Source organism: Mytilus galloprovincialis, chromosome 12, assembly GCF_965363235.1.
Source record: "Mytilus galloprovincialis chromosome 12, xbMytGall1.hap1.1, whole genome shotgun sequence".
Classification (NCBI taxonomy): domain Eukaryota; kingdom Metazoa; phylum Mollusca; class Bivalvia; order Mytilida; family Mytilidae; genus Mytilus; species Mytilus galloprovincialis.
Genome location: NC_134849.1, coordinates 46,027,593 through 46,042,654, shown reverse-complemented (window position 1 = coordinate 46,042,654; position 15,062 = coordinate 46,027,593). Strand labels below are relative to the sequence as shown.

Below are 15,062 nucleotides of genomic sequence, written 5' to 3'. Positions count from 1 at the left end.
CACACATGACAAACAGTGAATAGGGAGATAACTCTTACAAAGAAAATGGTTCGGCTTAGCAGGGTGAAATTTAAAAGCGGATAAACTATACGATACAATATGAAAAAAATCTAAGCGACATATTGCGAAACAAACATTTATTGCAAGAACAAAATTTGGCGGAAAAAAAAAAAAATAATAATAATAATAATCAGAACAAATACAATAGGCTTTCCACAGAAAAATGGAAAGACCTAATTAAAAACCAATTGTTCAGAGAACAATTGAAAGTCTTTCCACATCAAAGAAATTTTGATAAGAAGATAGTTTCTTCATACTGATGCGAAAAATAATGGTTTAATGATAATTTTGAGTGAAATAAGGGAGATAATATGCTACTTCCGGTGAAATGAATGTCACTTCCGGTCTCATATGATAGCTTCTTTCACACTGATTCCAAAAATATATAGTTTCTATATACTTTTGTATGTAGAATGGGAGATAATTGGCCACTTCCGGTTTGTTGGAAGTCATTTTTAGTCTTCAGTTATCAGTTTATGTTTTATATGACAAAATATATGGATTCTGAGTACTTTTAAATGTAAAAATTGCAAAAAAGGCTACTTCCGGTTTTCTGAAGGTCACTTCCGGTAGTCATTTTTCAAGGTCATTTGTCACCTAACCTTTTGTAAAAGGTCAAATGCCTTTATAATGAACTTAGTTGAAGTTATAATCAAATAACCTCATATCATGACATTTCAGGGGCACCAACTCCTATAAGATGCCATTAAATTGTATAAGACTAAATGTAGCATATCTGCATAACAATAAAGCAGACATTTTGCACTTGTTCTTTTATATGTATCTTTCAAAGTGTCGGAGAAAATGCAAAAACAAGCAAAAGTCACAATTGAGAACTTGACCTTTACCTTTGACCTTGACCTCATTTTCTAAGTTAGGACCTAGGGGCCCCAAATAAAAACATTCCAGGGTTATACGATTAACTGTTTATTAGTTAAAAAAACATACCGACAAATTTATTTTGTAAAGGTAGATAACTCCTATAAAATGTCATCGAATCGCTTCGATCCAAATTAGCCAAAAATTCCTGAGGATGTAACGAACAATTTGTAAAAGGAATTTTGTCGCTATCTTTTTCTGTTACAAATGAGATGCACACAGATGATAAACAGTGAATAGGGAGATAACTCTTACAAAGAAAATGGTTCATCTTAGCAGGGTGAGATTTAAAACCGTATAAACTATACGACACAATATACAAAATATCTAAGCGACATATTGCGAAACAAAGTGGAAATACTTAATAATAATAATAATAATAATAATCAGAACAAATACAATAAGTCTTTTCACAAAAAAGTGAAAAGACTTAATTAAAATGTAAAATCAAGTGCAAAGTTGAAGAGCATTAAAGACCCGAGATTCCGAATGATTGTGTAAAATACAGCTTAATTTTTCTTTTCCTCCGGTAGACAAGTCTTTTGTGTTTCGAACAATTAAAAGTTTTGTAAACAATTAATTTAAAAATGTGACAGTATTAAGGACTACCAAGAAGGTATTACATTCGAGCAAGAAACTTCCACCAGCTGTTGCATCGACCAAATGGTTCTAATAAGATATAGGCAGATGTGGTATGAGTGCTAATGAGACAACTGTCCATCAAAATAACAATTTATAAAAGTAAACCATTATAGGTCAAGGTGTGGTTTTGAACACGGAGCCTTGACTCACACCGACCAGTAAGCTATAAAGGATTCATAAAATACTAGTGTTAAACCATTCAGACGGGAAACCAATGGTCTAATCTATATAAAAACGTGAAACGAAAAACACTTTTGAACCATATCAAGAAATGACAACTACTGAACTTCAGATTCCTGACTTAGGACAGGTGCAAACATTTGCAGCTTTTCATTTCAGGGTCTTGTATAGCTGAATAGCTTTTTCTAAATTTGTTAAACTAAAGCCTCGGTCACACATTACCGGATAGCACGAACGGATGCCTAACGAATAGCGTTTTTTTTTTCAATCCGTTCATGTCCGTTCTTATCCGTTAGACGTCCGTTTATATCCGTAGCATGTCCGTTTAGCGTACGTTTTGTCCGTCGACGTCCGTTCTGTCTGACGGAAATTTTTTATCATGTTCAAAACTTTGAACGGACGACCAACGGATGAATTGTCCGTTGAACGTCCGGTAGGTGTCCATTTTGTACGGAACTCGTCCGTTTCGTTTCCGTTTTGTATCCGTTACGTGTCCGTTATACATCCGTTGGAGGTCTGGCAGATAAATTCAACAACAGACTCCTAACGGACGTTTAACGGATAAAACGGATGGTGAACGAATGTGAAACGAACTTCTACCGGACGTATAACGGATAAAACGGATGATGAACGGATCTGAAAAGGATAAATGCTAATCAAAAATTTCGCGTTAAAAATGCCAATTATTTGTATGTCAGATTTCTTAAGGTTGATGAATTCTTATTATTCATAATCGATCTTAAAGATAAGGGCACGTCTTTACAATCAAGCAGCTCTTGCTCAGGACAGACACTGCCCTTTGGCGGCATTTTGAAGAACAAACCAAAACAAGTTACACAGAAACAATTTGAATATGTATGCGATTTACATGTATTATTATTGTCGCCTTTAATATTTCCGTATATCTTACTTATCCGTTTTATCCAGTACGCTTCCGTTAGATGTCCATTTTATGTGGTACTCATCCGATGGATGTACGAACGACATCCGTTGTATCCGGTACGTTTCCGTTACTCGTACGTTGCATATCCGGTGCATGTGTGTCCGTTACGCATTCGTTACTCGTCCGTTTTACATCAACGGACTCCCAACGGATAACAATTTTGTCAAAGGACAACTTTTATTTTCATCCGTTACGTGTCCGGTCGTGCTATCTTGTAGGGTGTGACCGAGACTTTTATTGAATTTAATAATTTATTGAAAGCACTTTTCATACCTACACGTTTTTGAAAAAAGACTAAGGTGTAGTTGATCCTGACCATAGGCATATTTGGACCATACGTGTCTGGTCACGACCGTTTGTGTATATACTTATATGGACCGACCATTCGCACACGATCCGGGTATTCAGAACGATGAACGTTGAACGTTGAACAGTAATTAAGTTGGACACAACCTTTCAAGGTTTCTCACACACACACACACACACTAAAAGCACTGTCATTGTCACTTTGTTTTTTCCGAAAATGAAAAAAAAGAAATGAACTGTAACGCAAGAAGTTAACTAATTTACTCATTAGCAATTTGAGCATTGAAACTTCGTATATTTGATGTATTTCCCTCAGTTTTAGTTTGTATCTCGGACTTGTTTTTTCTCAATCGATTTATGAATTTTGAACAGTGGTTTACTACTGTTACCTTTATTTTTCTTTATTTTGATGTTTCAACTTTTTTTTCAGACTAAAATGTCTTAAATATATCAAATTAATGTCCGTTATCTAATTTGTTCATATACGATTATTATGCATGACGCCCAGCTATTCTTAATAAGAAACCACTGTTTATGTTAAACAGTATGGATAACAGCATGAACACACAAGTTACTAATAAGTGAAAATAAGACTGAACATAAAATTATACAAAATCTAATCTAAACACCGGGGGAAAAGAAATACATGTCCATACTCCGAACACCAATGGTATCACGTATGGACGAAATTGTCGACAGAATAACACTAAATAGCGAAGACAAGACAAAAATAAGAAACTTGAATTATTCATAGAATATGTGACAAAGATAAAGGATTTCAGTAAATAACTTGTCGACTTTGGTTCAGAGAACGCGAAAAATACTCATATGGCCCGTCTCCGCAATAACCAAACGAAAATATACTCAAATGGTCCGACCATAGGCGTATAGTGGGACCATGAGTATACCCATATGGTAATGATTCGTGACTATACGTGTACGACGGTCCAAATATTCATATGGTCCGGAACATAGCCATTATGTCAACATTCAATTTTAAATAATTTTGCAGATAATATGTGCTAAGTAAGAACTAAAAAGAGTAATGCTAGATATATTCATATAAATGAGAAGAGAGCCGTGGTATAGTGGTTAGTGCATTGGACTTCTAGCACAAAGGTTCCTGGTTCAATTCTAGTTCCCGCATGAAAATTTTAGGGACTGAATTTTAGGCTCTCCCTTGGCACCTTTTGCGAGTATAGTCTTAAGGAAACGATGATAGTCCGTCAGAAGAGGACGATAAATGGCTGATCCATGTTAAGAGAGAGCCATATTTCTTGCACGTTAATCAAATGTTTAAAAAAACAATTATAGATCCAAGTGCGGCCTTGAACACATAGCATTGGCTAACACCGAAGAGCAGGCTATAGAGGGTCACAAAATGACAAGCGTAACTCAATTAAAACAGGAAAACCAACACAAAACACGATAAACTCCAATGAACCACACCAACACACCAACAAACGACAACCACTGAGCAACAGGTCCTTATACTATGTATCTTTCGATCCTTTAATAGTCCTGTAAGACAGATATCTAAGCTATTCTGCAATCAATTCCATCTTTATGCCTAATGTATGATGTACTGTGTTACAACCCTACATTCTATTGACGAAAAAAGTTAACGATAGGACACTAAAAGCTGTATTATCAGTTCTGTCTAGGTGGCCGAGAGGTCTAGAACGCTGGACACAATGATTGCGATGCTGAATCGATATATCAATAGCATGAATGCTGGAAAACAAAAAATGTGCTGATGTTTAGAGTAATTATGGTGCAGATGTATACATTTAAATGTTTGTGTACTGTACGCCGTAACATATCAATGATGACATTTCTATTCTTTGAAGTTAATATTTGGTGCGCAATTTTTGACAAATAAATAGATAAACCAAATATAATGCATATTATGTTCATCATTTGCATTATCGACCAATTTGTATCGATTTCTTTATCTTGTCACTGATAAAGCAACATAGTCAATAAAACTCTGGTCTTTCTTCGTTACACATATTTCCCATGGATATTCATTTCTTTACAACTAGAAAGACTTTTTTAATAGCTTATATACAATAATATAATCAAAGTACACCTGGCTATCTTTAAATGTTTTAAATCGCACATAAAAGTTATATAGCACAAATGTGCATTCTATACAGTAATGGAAAACAATTCTTAAATCGCATATAAAAAAAATAGACAAACATTACCATTGGGACAATTCAACATCTTATGTCGAAAATAAGCAGACAAAATAATACATTAACATGTCTATACAACCATTTGCAACATTTTTCTAACAGATTATTAAGAGACAGTATCACTACAAAAGTCAAAAAGTCTAAAAAAAAACAGTTTTTGTCTGAATTTGCATGAATTTTTACTCGACATTCTTAATTTGCCTGAATATTTTTTTTAAAATCTTGACATAGTATGAATATGTCTAATAAGGTTCTTGATTTTTCTTGACAGGTGTCTTGACAGTATGAATATTGTCTTAAAATTTCTCGACACTTCTTGTATCATCTGATAAGAGTATGGATTAGTCTCGACCAATTCTTGACTGTCTTAAATTTTCTCGATCTGTCTTGACATATTCTTGACATTCTTAATAATTAGATATAGGAAGATGTGGTGTGAGTGCCAATGAGACAACTCTCCATCCAAATAACAAATAACAGATTCCTGACTTAGGACAGGTGCAAACATTTGCAACGGGATTAAACGTTTTAATGGTACCAAACCTTCTCCCTTTTTCTGAAACAATAGCATAACATCACAACATAGAAAAACATACGATAAAAATATCAATTGGCAGGCTCAACTCAATCAAAAAACGTAAATTAACACACTTAGGTTCCATGATATTTTTGTTAAAGAGACTGTGTTTACAACTACTTCAAAAGACATCACTATGAAAAAAAGAGATCAAAAATACCAAAGGAATATTCATCATTTGAAAACAAACTGGCAGTGTTATTGTTAAAAATGAAAAACGACGAAAGGAAAATCAACAGTACAGAAAGAAATCAGCATAGAAAACTAAAGACTGAGCATCACTAACTTAACATCACTAAACCTAATGATGATTTCGGGTGCTCCTGAAACTAATCCTGTTAAATATTTAATCGTACTAATTATACTGATTTCTGTGTTACAACGACTTTTGCTTGATTAAGCGTGCTAAAATCATAAAAAGGCTCCGAGTTAATTGTGTCTAATTGTCAAAGCTTGTAACCGGTGGCGGAAAAGCTTTTTACTTGTTTCCCCAAAAAGGAATATTTGCCAATCTAAAACGGAAATAAACAGAAATACCAGTTACGTTGAAATAAGAAATCTGTCAGAGAGGACTATAAAAAAGAAGATGTGGTATGATTGCCAATGAGACAACTATCCACAAAAGACCAAAATGACACAGACATTAACAACTATAGGTCACCGTACGGCCTTCAACAATGAGCAAAGCCCATAGCGCATAGTCAGCTATAAAAGGCCCCGATAAAACAATGTAAAACAATTCAAACGAGAAAACTAACGGCCTTATTTATGTAAAAAAAATGAACGAAAAACAAATATGTAACACATAAACAAACGACAACCACTGAATATACAGACTTCTGACTTGGGACAGGCACATACATAAATAATGTGGCGGGGTTACACATGTTAGCGGGACTGTCTGGAATAGTTGCTACATAAAGATGATGATGGAAATGTGTGTTCTTGTTTTACTTGATTAAGTAGAGCAATGTATGTTTAAATTTTGATACCCTAGATTTATGAAATGTACGCAATATGTCTGTATGACTACGCATACTATTGATTTAAGTCAACAAAACCTTTAAACTACGAATTATTACTCCAAGGCCAGATAATAGTGTAGGGTTATGCGTAATGAACCATTTACTATTAGCAAATTGAACAAATATAAAATGTTGCAACTAGAAAACTAGACAAAGTACAATCATCTCTTAACTTCTTTCTTCAAATTTTTCTAAAAAAGATATTTAGGCCCAGGATAAATCATAATAAGTTCTTCAAGTGTTCTGAATTCTTCATTTGTTTAAATAAAATTTTAATGTTTAAAAGTGTATAAAAGAAAGAAATACACACACAATGTGAAATTCTATTTGCTTAACTAACGCAATCGAAACTTGTTCGCAAACTTTATTTTGCATTCTTTTTTGCTATTGAAGAACGAATCTATATACATGAGTAACTTTTCAAGTATCGTATCTTTTAAATTTATATTGTATGGGCAATCTTTTAAACAAAGGAAGTCTTCAAAAGGTACCATTCTAAGACCACAAGTCGCAAAGACAGACAATAGTTATGTCAACAAAAGGAAGAGACGAGGCAATATACACTACAAAAGTCTAAGAGTCTGAAAAGACCAGTTTTTGTCTTGATTTGCATGAACTTTTACTCGACATTCTCCAAAAGTATTGAAATTTCTCGACATATTCTCGACATTCTTATTTTTTCTCAGAATGTCTTGCCATATTCTGAACATTTTGAATTCTGTCTTCAATTTACTTGACAGTTCTGAGTTTTACAAATCATGACCAATATTCATGATATAACTTTAATCTTTATTTCTCTTTATATGATATATTGTTATTTCAAGTTACACTTTTACAACAAAAATGAAAGTTGGGCATATAAAATAATAAAATGGTATCTATATTTTTTTACAAAATTAATGCAAATATGGCTATGGAATTTAATGTATAAAATAATTTAAATGTAAGTGTGTTGATATAAAACAATTTAAATGTGGGTTTTTAAACAAAATACAAATTTTGATTCCTAGATCTTATAAATTAAACGATTAAAACCAATCATACTGTAGACACATTTCATTCTACCATCTGATTTTCAATTAATTAATATTTCATTTAATATGGTAAATAATTATTGTACAAAAATGTGATTTAAATGAATAGCAAATTATGATGATATACAAATCATTCATTTAACAGAAGATAATTTGAGTAATGTCATCTGTTGGAATATATATTAAGTATTACAATTGGATAGGATGATCCCCATACAATTAAGGTATTCCACACCCCAGAGTACACGCAACTGTTAAACTAATGATTTACCTGTAATCAGACATACAACTTATCAGTTGACTGACCATGCCACTACAATTTAAAAAGTTTATTGATAGATGAAAATTATGAAAATCATCATTTTGATATAAAAAAAAAAAAGAATTATAATGGATTTTCCTCATCAAAATTATGAAGTTAATTATTTTAACATAAACACATTTTTCATCATTTTTACCATTTCGTGGTACATTTCTCCATCTTCCTGTTTCCCAAAAATGAATTGTGAGGTCCAAAAGAGACACATGGTCACATTTTAAAACTGCATACAAGACACCTATTTTAGTAAAGCCAATTTGACTGAAAGTTTAGCGAATGGCAAAAATCTAAATGCTGTTTGTCAGTCACTTTGACTTATATTCCAAGAGAAACCAATTAAAAAAACATTTAATAAAAAATAAATCAAAATAAAACTACATGGGGGATTATTCAGGGTATTCCAACTTAGTTGCACCAAAAAGGGTATCTTACTATACCAAATTAATCCTTTATTCTTCTAAGTTTAGTTTAGCCATGATAAAAAGGAGTAATAGAATATCACAAACAGTGCAGAATAAGTCTGCACACATTTCAGGCAAAATTTATACTGTTGAGATAGTGTCAAGACATATTTAAGACTGTCAAGAATGCGTCGAGACATATTCAGACATTATTTAGAATGTCAAGAATATGTCAAGACATATTCAGACATTATTAATTAAACCGTTGGTTTTCCCGTTTGAATGGTTTTACACTAGTAATTTTGGAGCCCTTTATAGTTTGTTGTTCGGTGTGAGCCAAGGCTCCGTGTCGAAGGCCGTACATTGACCTATAAAGGTTTACTTTCATAAATTGTTATTTGGATGGAGAGTTGTATCATTGGCACTCACACCACATCTTCCTATATCTAAGACATGGATTAATAATCAGCTATTATTGATCGTTTTGTTTATTCAATGATTTTGTTTCCTTTCTAACGCCTTCATTTGTTAAGTTTTATTATCAACAAATGAGTGTATACAATATCATACTATATAATATTATTTTAAAAGTGTGAAAAATATGTATTCACATTAGATGTAATAAACAATAGTTAATCGGCACTAGACAGTAGAATAATTTATTCTATATTCTTATTAAAAGCTAATGTCAAAGTCTTTCTCTTATTTTTTGTTTTTTAAACTGAAAAAGACAGATTTCGAATAGAATATTATTTTTTAGCTTTTTTGATACAGGTTGTTAGAAATATACTAAAAAACGTTGGTAAATTATTAGTAGTGTATGTATCGAAATCCATCACTGTCGTTTGATAAATATGCCATCATCACATTCATAATAGGACGTCATTCCAGCTAGAGATTCTAAGCTAGTAAAATCATTTGCAGCCACATAATACACTTGACTAGGGTCAAACAAGACGCTTACAAAATTATCATACGAGCAATCCTGACCAGCCACAATACCAACAACCTCGATACGTGATTGTTGCAGTAGAGTTACTTCTGTTTTTATAACATCAAATTCCCGCCATTTTCCATCGGAAACGATAACTATTATCTTCCTGCTTGAACTTCTACCTCCATTTGAAGATAAAAAATCCTTTCTGGTTGAGATGGTTCAATGCATAGCTTAAATTGGAAGTCAAACTCCTTTTTCTGTTTACTTGAAGAGCTGTGGTCACCATTTTATCCGTATTATTCGACCAAGACAAAGGAAACACCTGGGATATGTTATTTGTGTATGAATACAAACCGACATGTGCATCAGCATTATAACGAACTACTATTTCTATAACACGTCTTATTGCTTCTTGTCTTGATCTGTATCAAACAGAAGTTTGGTTGATATTTATGTCTTGCAAAATTATGATATCTGTATCGGTGTGTCGAGTACAATCTAAATGATAATGCTGTACTTTACTATAAACTATCAAGGAATGATACAACAAAATGAAATGAAACAAGATTGTGTCCAAAGTACACCGATGCCCCACTCGCACTATCATTATTATGTTCAATGGACCATGAAATTGGGTACCAAAATCTAATTTGGCATTAAAATTAAAAAGATCATACCATAGGGAACATGTGTACTAAGTTTCAAGTTGATTGGACATCAACTTCATCAAAAACTACCTTGACCAAAAACTTTAACATGAAGCGGGACAGACGGACACACAGACGGACGCACAGACCAGAAATCATAATGCCCGTCTACTATCGTAGGTGGGGCATAATTTAAAGATAGGAGAACTATGAATCTGTGTGTACGTTCTTATTTTATATATATACAATCTAGCTTTTCTTGATATATTTCAAAGCTAAAGACATAATTTATTTTTAACTTTTTTGGATTCGAGCGTCACTGATGAGTTTCTTTTTTAAACGAAACGCGCGTCTGGCGTATTTACAAGATTTAGTCCTGGTATCTATGATGAGTTTATTTGTATCATGTTGATGTTGATTAATCATTCACCTTGCAATATGAAAACCATTGACGTACAAATAACAGGTACACAAATGAATTTTTATATTACTTTCTTTTAAGGGTCCTCTTTCAGGTCCGCGTTTTAACGCCAAAAAAAAATTATAGTAAACCTATTTTTAAAGACGACTTAAAGGAAAGCAAAACGTTGATTCTTGAAAAAAAAGTACCATCTACTACAGGTTCAACCTATATGAAATTATAGAACAGATGGATGTAAAATTGGTGGTCCTATGATACAGGTTTTTGCTTAATACAGGTAGTCTCTTAACCAGGTTTGACGTTATTTCACTTAGTAACTAAACCGTTATCAAGTGTAAATAATAGGATAAAAGCAATATTTGTACATTGTCGGAATCAAATATGATTTTTTGTACTTGCTTTAAAACAGGATACCCGTTAGTCGAGCCTCTTTGGGTTTGTTTTTTTGCCAGATTCTAAAGCCCTTACAAAGATTTTTAGATTTTTTTTTAGCAACCTATATGTATTGTCTATTAATACTAGTATGTATGAATATCATATACTATTATGGAATAGACATGGTAGAGGAACAAGATTTATTCGCATAAAAGTGAGTTGAATATTGCAGATTTGATTTACTCTAATTAGATATAAGATGTGGTATGAGTGCCACTGAGCCATCTCTCCACCCAAGTCACAATTTATCAAAGGAAACCATTATAGGTTAAAGTACGGTCTTCCACACGGAGATCTGACTCACCAAGTCAGGAATATGACAGAGAGATTGACAGTTGTTGTCCATTCGTTTGATGTGTTTTAACATTTGATTTTCAATTTGATGAGAGACTTTTCGTTTTGAATTTTCCTCGGAGTTCAGCATTTATGTGATTTTACTTTTTACACCACACAACAAGCTATAAATGGTCCCAAAAATTACAAATGTAAAAGCATTCAACGGTCTAATCTAAATAAAAACGTGAAACGAGAAACACACCAACAAACGACAACTACTGAATGTAAAAATAATAATAATAAAAACGAAATGGTGGTAACGATATTCCGTATATGGGATATTACTGTTTTGGTGAAAAGAAAAGTCTGATTGATAATTCTTAATATTTGCATATCCTTCATTTTTAATGAGTTCTACAAACTTTATATTCATCAGGCAAACATAATGTGAGTAGTATCGAATCTGTAAGTTAAGTTAAAGAAAAAACTAACAGTGTTGTTACGATACAAACTAATTTAAATTCATTGATAAAACTACTGCTAGACAAACTCAAAATTTTTACGGCATTAATCAACCTACTGCCTTGAATGTAACGACATAATTACTGAGAATTTCATGCTTTTGTTAAACATGTCATAAAATCGAAGGTCACATGATCTGTATGGATTCTACTTTACTAAAAATACCTGTGCAATCTCTGTGTGATGTCTCTCTAAGGATTTTGTTGTATATATCATCAAAATGCAGCAAATTAAACGTATACTCTGGTTTATTGGAAATATCTATCATTTCTGAATGATCGATAGCTCTTCCAACTGCAACTGTCATGATTGATCTGATTTGTCGTCTATACACCGGAAGTCGATTTAAAGTGTTAACATACTCTTCAGTACTATATCGATCTGATGACAGCCCATCGTAAAGTAGTATGATGTGATGTGATGCTTTGCTTAGCCTAGATCCACATGTCGTGTTCTGTGCTATCTGCAAATAATAGATATATAGTTATAAGCATTGACCTGCTTTTCTTTGCAGCGCCGTAAGTCGTTTAAACAATGTTTTAAGATTTTTTTCATAACTTCTGCTGCAAAAGTCGAATTGATTGTTCTGTTGCTACTAATGGGTCGATATATTTGTCGGTAAACTTTTTTTTTCTCCGAAGGTTTTACATGCCTAGTAGCCTGTACTTCCGTATTATCATGAAAATATGGTCGTTGTTTAATTGAAAATTGTTGTAATATTTTCAAACTTATAAAGCATTGTAAAGTTAAGAGTACAGATCAGCTTTAAAAAAACGGGGTACGCAATACTAGATAGTATACATTATCTTAAAAATATACACATACCTCTACAGCTTTTGACAAAGCAAGTTTAGTGTACGTTGGCGAATGATCTCCATGAATTTGTTCAAGAGCCTCTATAATGTCAGTCTTTGAGGAAAAGTCGTTAAAGTCGAATAAAACATGTGCCTGGAACCCATAGGTGTACTCGTTTTTGCCCATCGGGAGTTTATTTACAAATTAAGATATAAATTCTACTGTACGATTTATACTATTTTCCTGGCTACTTGAGGTGTCCACAATAAAAGTTATATCTGCATGCCCTGGTCTACAGTCTGCAAAAGTATTTAATTATGATATTTGTTTTGTGATGCATAAACACATGCCTTCATTAACTTTTTTCCCATCAAACGACACGTGTATTGTGACTTTTATTTGGCCTAAATTTTGTCTTGTGTTATGTATTTCTTCGAAACACTTGCATGCGGACTGTTGGTCCCTGAGAAAATCACCAATGGTCACCAAACTCGTGGCAAATTATAATGAATCCACAATATAAATGTATTTGTCCTCTTGTGTGCTTCCCCTCCCCATCTTGTAAATTTTTATAGAGTCTATGTGTTAAATTCCCTTGTTATACATGTGTGTTTAATAAAACCTTTATCAGGCTTTTATATGTTGCTTATTCTAGGTGAAAGTGTCACTTTTAATTAAATTTGGTTGTTTGGCCTCGAGCATCAATAAAGAGACGTATATTGTTGAAATGCGCATCTGGTGCAGAAAAACTGGTACCGGTAAAATATGTATTGGAGCACTTGATCCATAGGTTTAAGGTAAACTTTTTAGGGCAAGCGTATGATGGCCTTCTTGTTAATTGATGGTCTCATCTTGAAATATTTTGTCGCTTTATGTATTTGAATTTATATATACAAAAATGCAACTCAAATACATTATCTTACCCTTTTCGCATTTTGTTCCATTAAACCTTTTGAAACAGTCACATGCGAAGTCCGCCCATTTATCTGTACAATTTCCCCCATTTTGACATGGTGCAGCTAAACATTCATTCTTATCTGAGTGCAAAAGTATCTAACAGAGATAAATAAACATTAGCATTACAAAAAATATGGATGAGAAAACATAAGTCTTTAATGGTAGAAATACATACTCTATCATCTCTTCTTACCGTTAGTTTTAGTGGTTAATGGATCCTGAATAGCGTGATGGAACCGCCGATCTTTGGCAGGAAAATTTGCAATTCGTTTCAAATCTCGCGTTTGCACAGCTGTATTTAAAAGCTTCTCATTCGATTTGTTTAGGTTAGGATGTCATATTAAATCGTTTTATTAAAAAACACAATTATATAAAAAAAAAAAAAGTTTCTGACCAGGTTTTATTAATTATTCACTGTTTCCAGTTCGCAAAGTTCACTTTTGGGGTAACCTTTATAGGGGCTCGGAACCAAACTTAAATTAAAAAAAGACTGTTCAATTTGTATTTTCGGATTCTCCGATAACCGCCCAAAATTTAGAAGTAAGAGCAGGTCGTCTCGAAGTCAATTCATGTGTTTGAGTAATGCTGACTTTTACTTTGTGAACTATTACATTAAAAGGTTGGCTCCCCTTGTCAGTCAAGTTCAAATCAAAGTTTGAATTCATATCGCTCTAAAATGTTTTCGTCCTGAATATGCGTTTAACTTTCAACTGTTAAACATCCATCCATCAATCAATTCATCGCATGTTACAGAATGTAGTTTTTTTTTTAAATTTTGGCGTTCCCGCAGCTGTTTTCATCATTTTTCTGGAAGAAACTTGATATTAACTAACCTGTTCTGCAGTCTGTTGCTTCATCCAATCCGGGAGTACAATTACAGTTGTGACTTCCAATCAAGTCATGACACGTTCCACCATTGTAACATGGAAGGGATAAGCACTGGCCATCTACGATGCTTCTTATTTAGTTTTTTCTCACATATAAAACAATAATATACTGATACAGTTAATAACTAATTACTTTCTGATATGAATCAGCTTTTCCTTTCTCAGATATCTCTCTTTTATATAAAAACATAAATACACAGTTTATCCCGTTGTAGTGTACTTGTCAAAGGGTTCGTGTGCATGTATAAAAAAAATGCTCATAAAAGAGGGACGAAAGATACCAAAGGGACAGTCATAAATAAACTCATAAATCTAAAACAAACTGACAACGCCATGGCTAAAAATGAAAAAGACAAACAAACAACAGCACACACGACACAACATAGAAAACTAAAGAATAAACAACATGAACCCCACCAAAAAACTAGGGGTGATCTAAGGTGCTCCGGAAGGGTAAGCAGATCTTGCTCCACATGCGGCACCCGTCGTGTTGCGTATGTGATAACAAATCCGGTAAATAGTCTAATTCGGTAGGTCACATTCATGAAAGGGAAGGGGATTGTAGTTACGACGTAAGGAACATATCCGATATTATTTGTGAAACGGTTATTCCATAAT

At 33.2% G+C, this 15,062-nt stretch overlaps 1 protein-coding gene across 1 annotated transcript; it reads right to left on the bottom strand.

Moving 5' to 3' along the window:
• Positions 1-9,328: 9,328 nt before the first annotated feature.
• LOC143055349 (coagulation factor VII-like) lies at positions 9,329-14,529 on the bottom strand. Its single transcript, XM_076228479.1, has 5 exons — positions 14,391-14,529; positions 13,524-13,653; positions 12,631-12,899; positions 11,971-12,268; positions 9,329-10,002 (listed from the first exon to the last, which is right to left on the bottom strand). The coding sequence occupies exons 1-3, from the start codon at positions 14,412-14,414 to the stop codon at positions 12,805-12,807; spliced, it is 249 nt and encodes an 82-aa protein (XP_076084594.1). The 5' UTR covers positions 14,415-14,529; the 3' UTR covers positions 9,329-10,002; positions 11,971-12,268; positions 12,631-12,804.
• Positions 14,530-15,062: the final 533 nt, after the last annotated feature.

Excerpts from the sequence above, each read along its gene's own strand:
- LOC143055349 (XM_076228479.1), bottom strand. The coding sequence starts at position 14,414 with ATGAAGCAACAGACTGCAGAACAG. Across the intron at positions 13,654-14,390 it reads AGCAACAGACTGCAGAACAG|ATACTTTTGCACTCAGATAA; the intron begins GTTAGTTAATAT and ends TATCTCTGTTAG. Across the intron at positions 12,900-13,523 it reads TGGAACAAAATGCGAAAAGG|ACTGTAGACCAGGGCATGCA; the intron begins GTAAGATAATGT and ends ATACTTTTGCAG.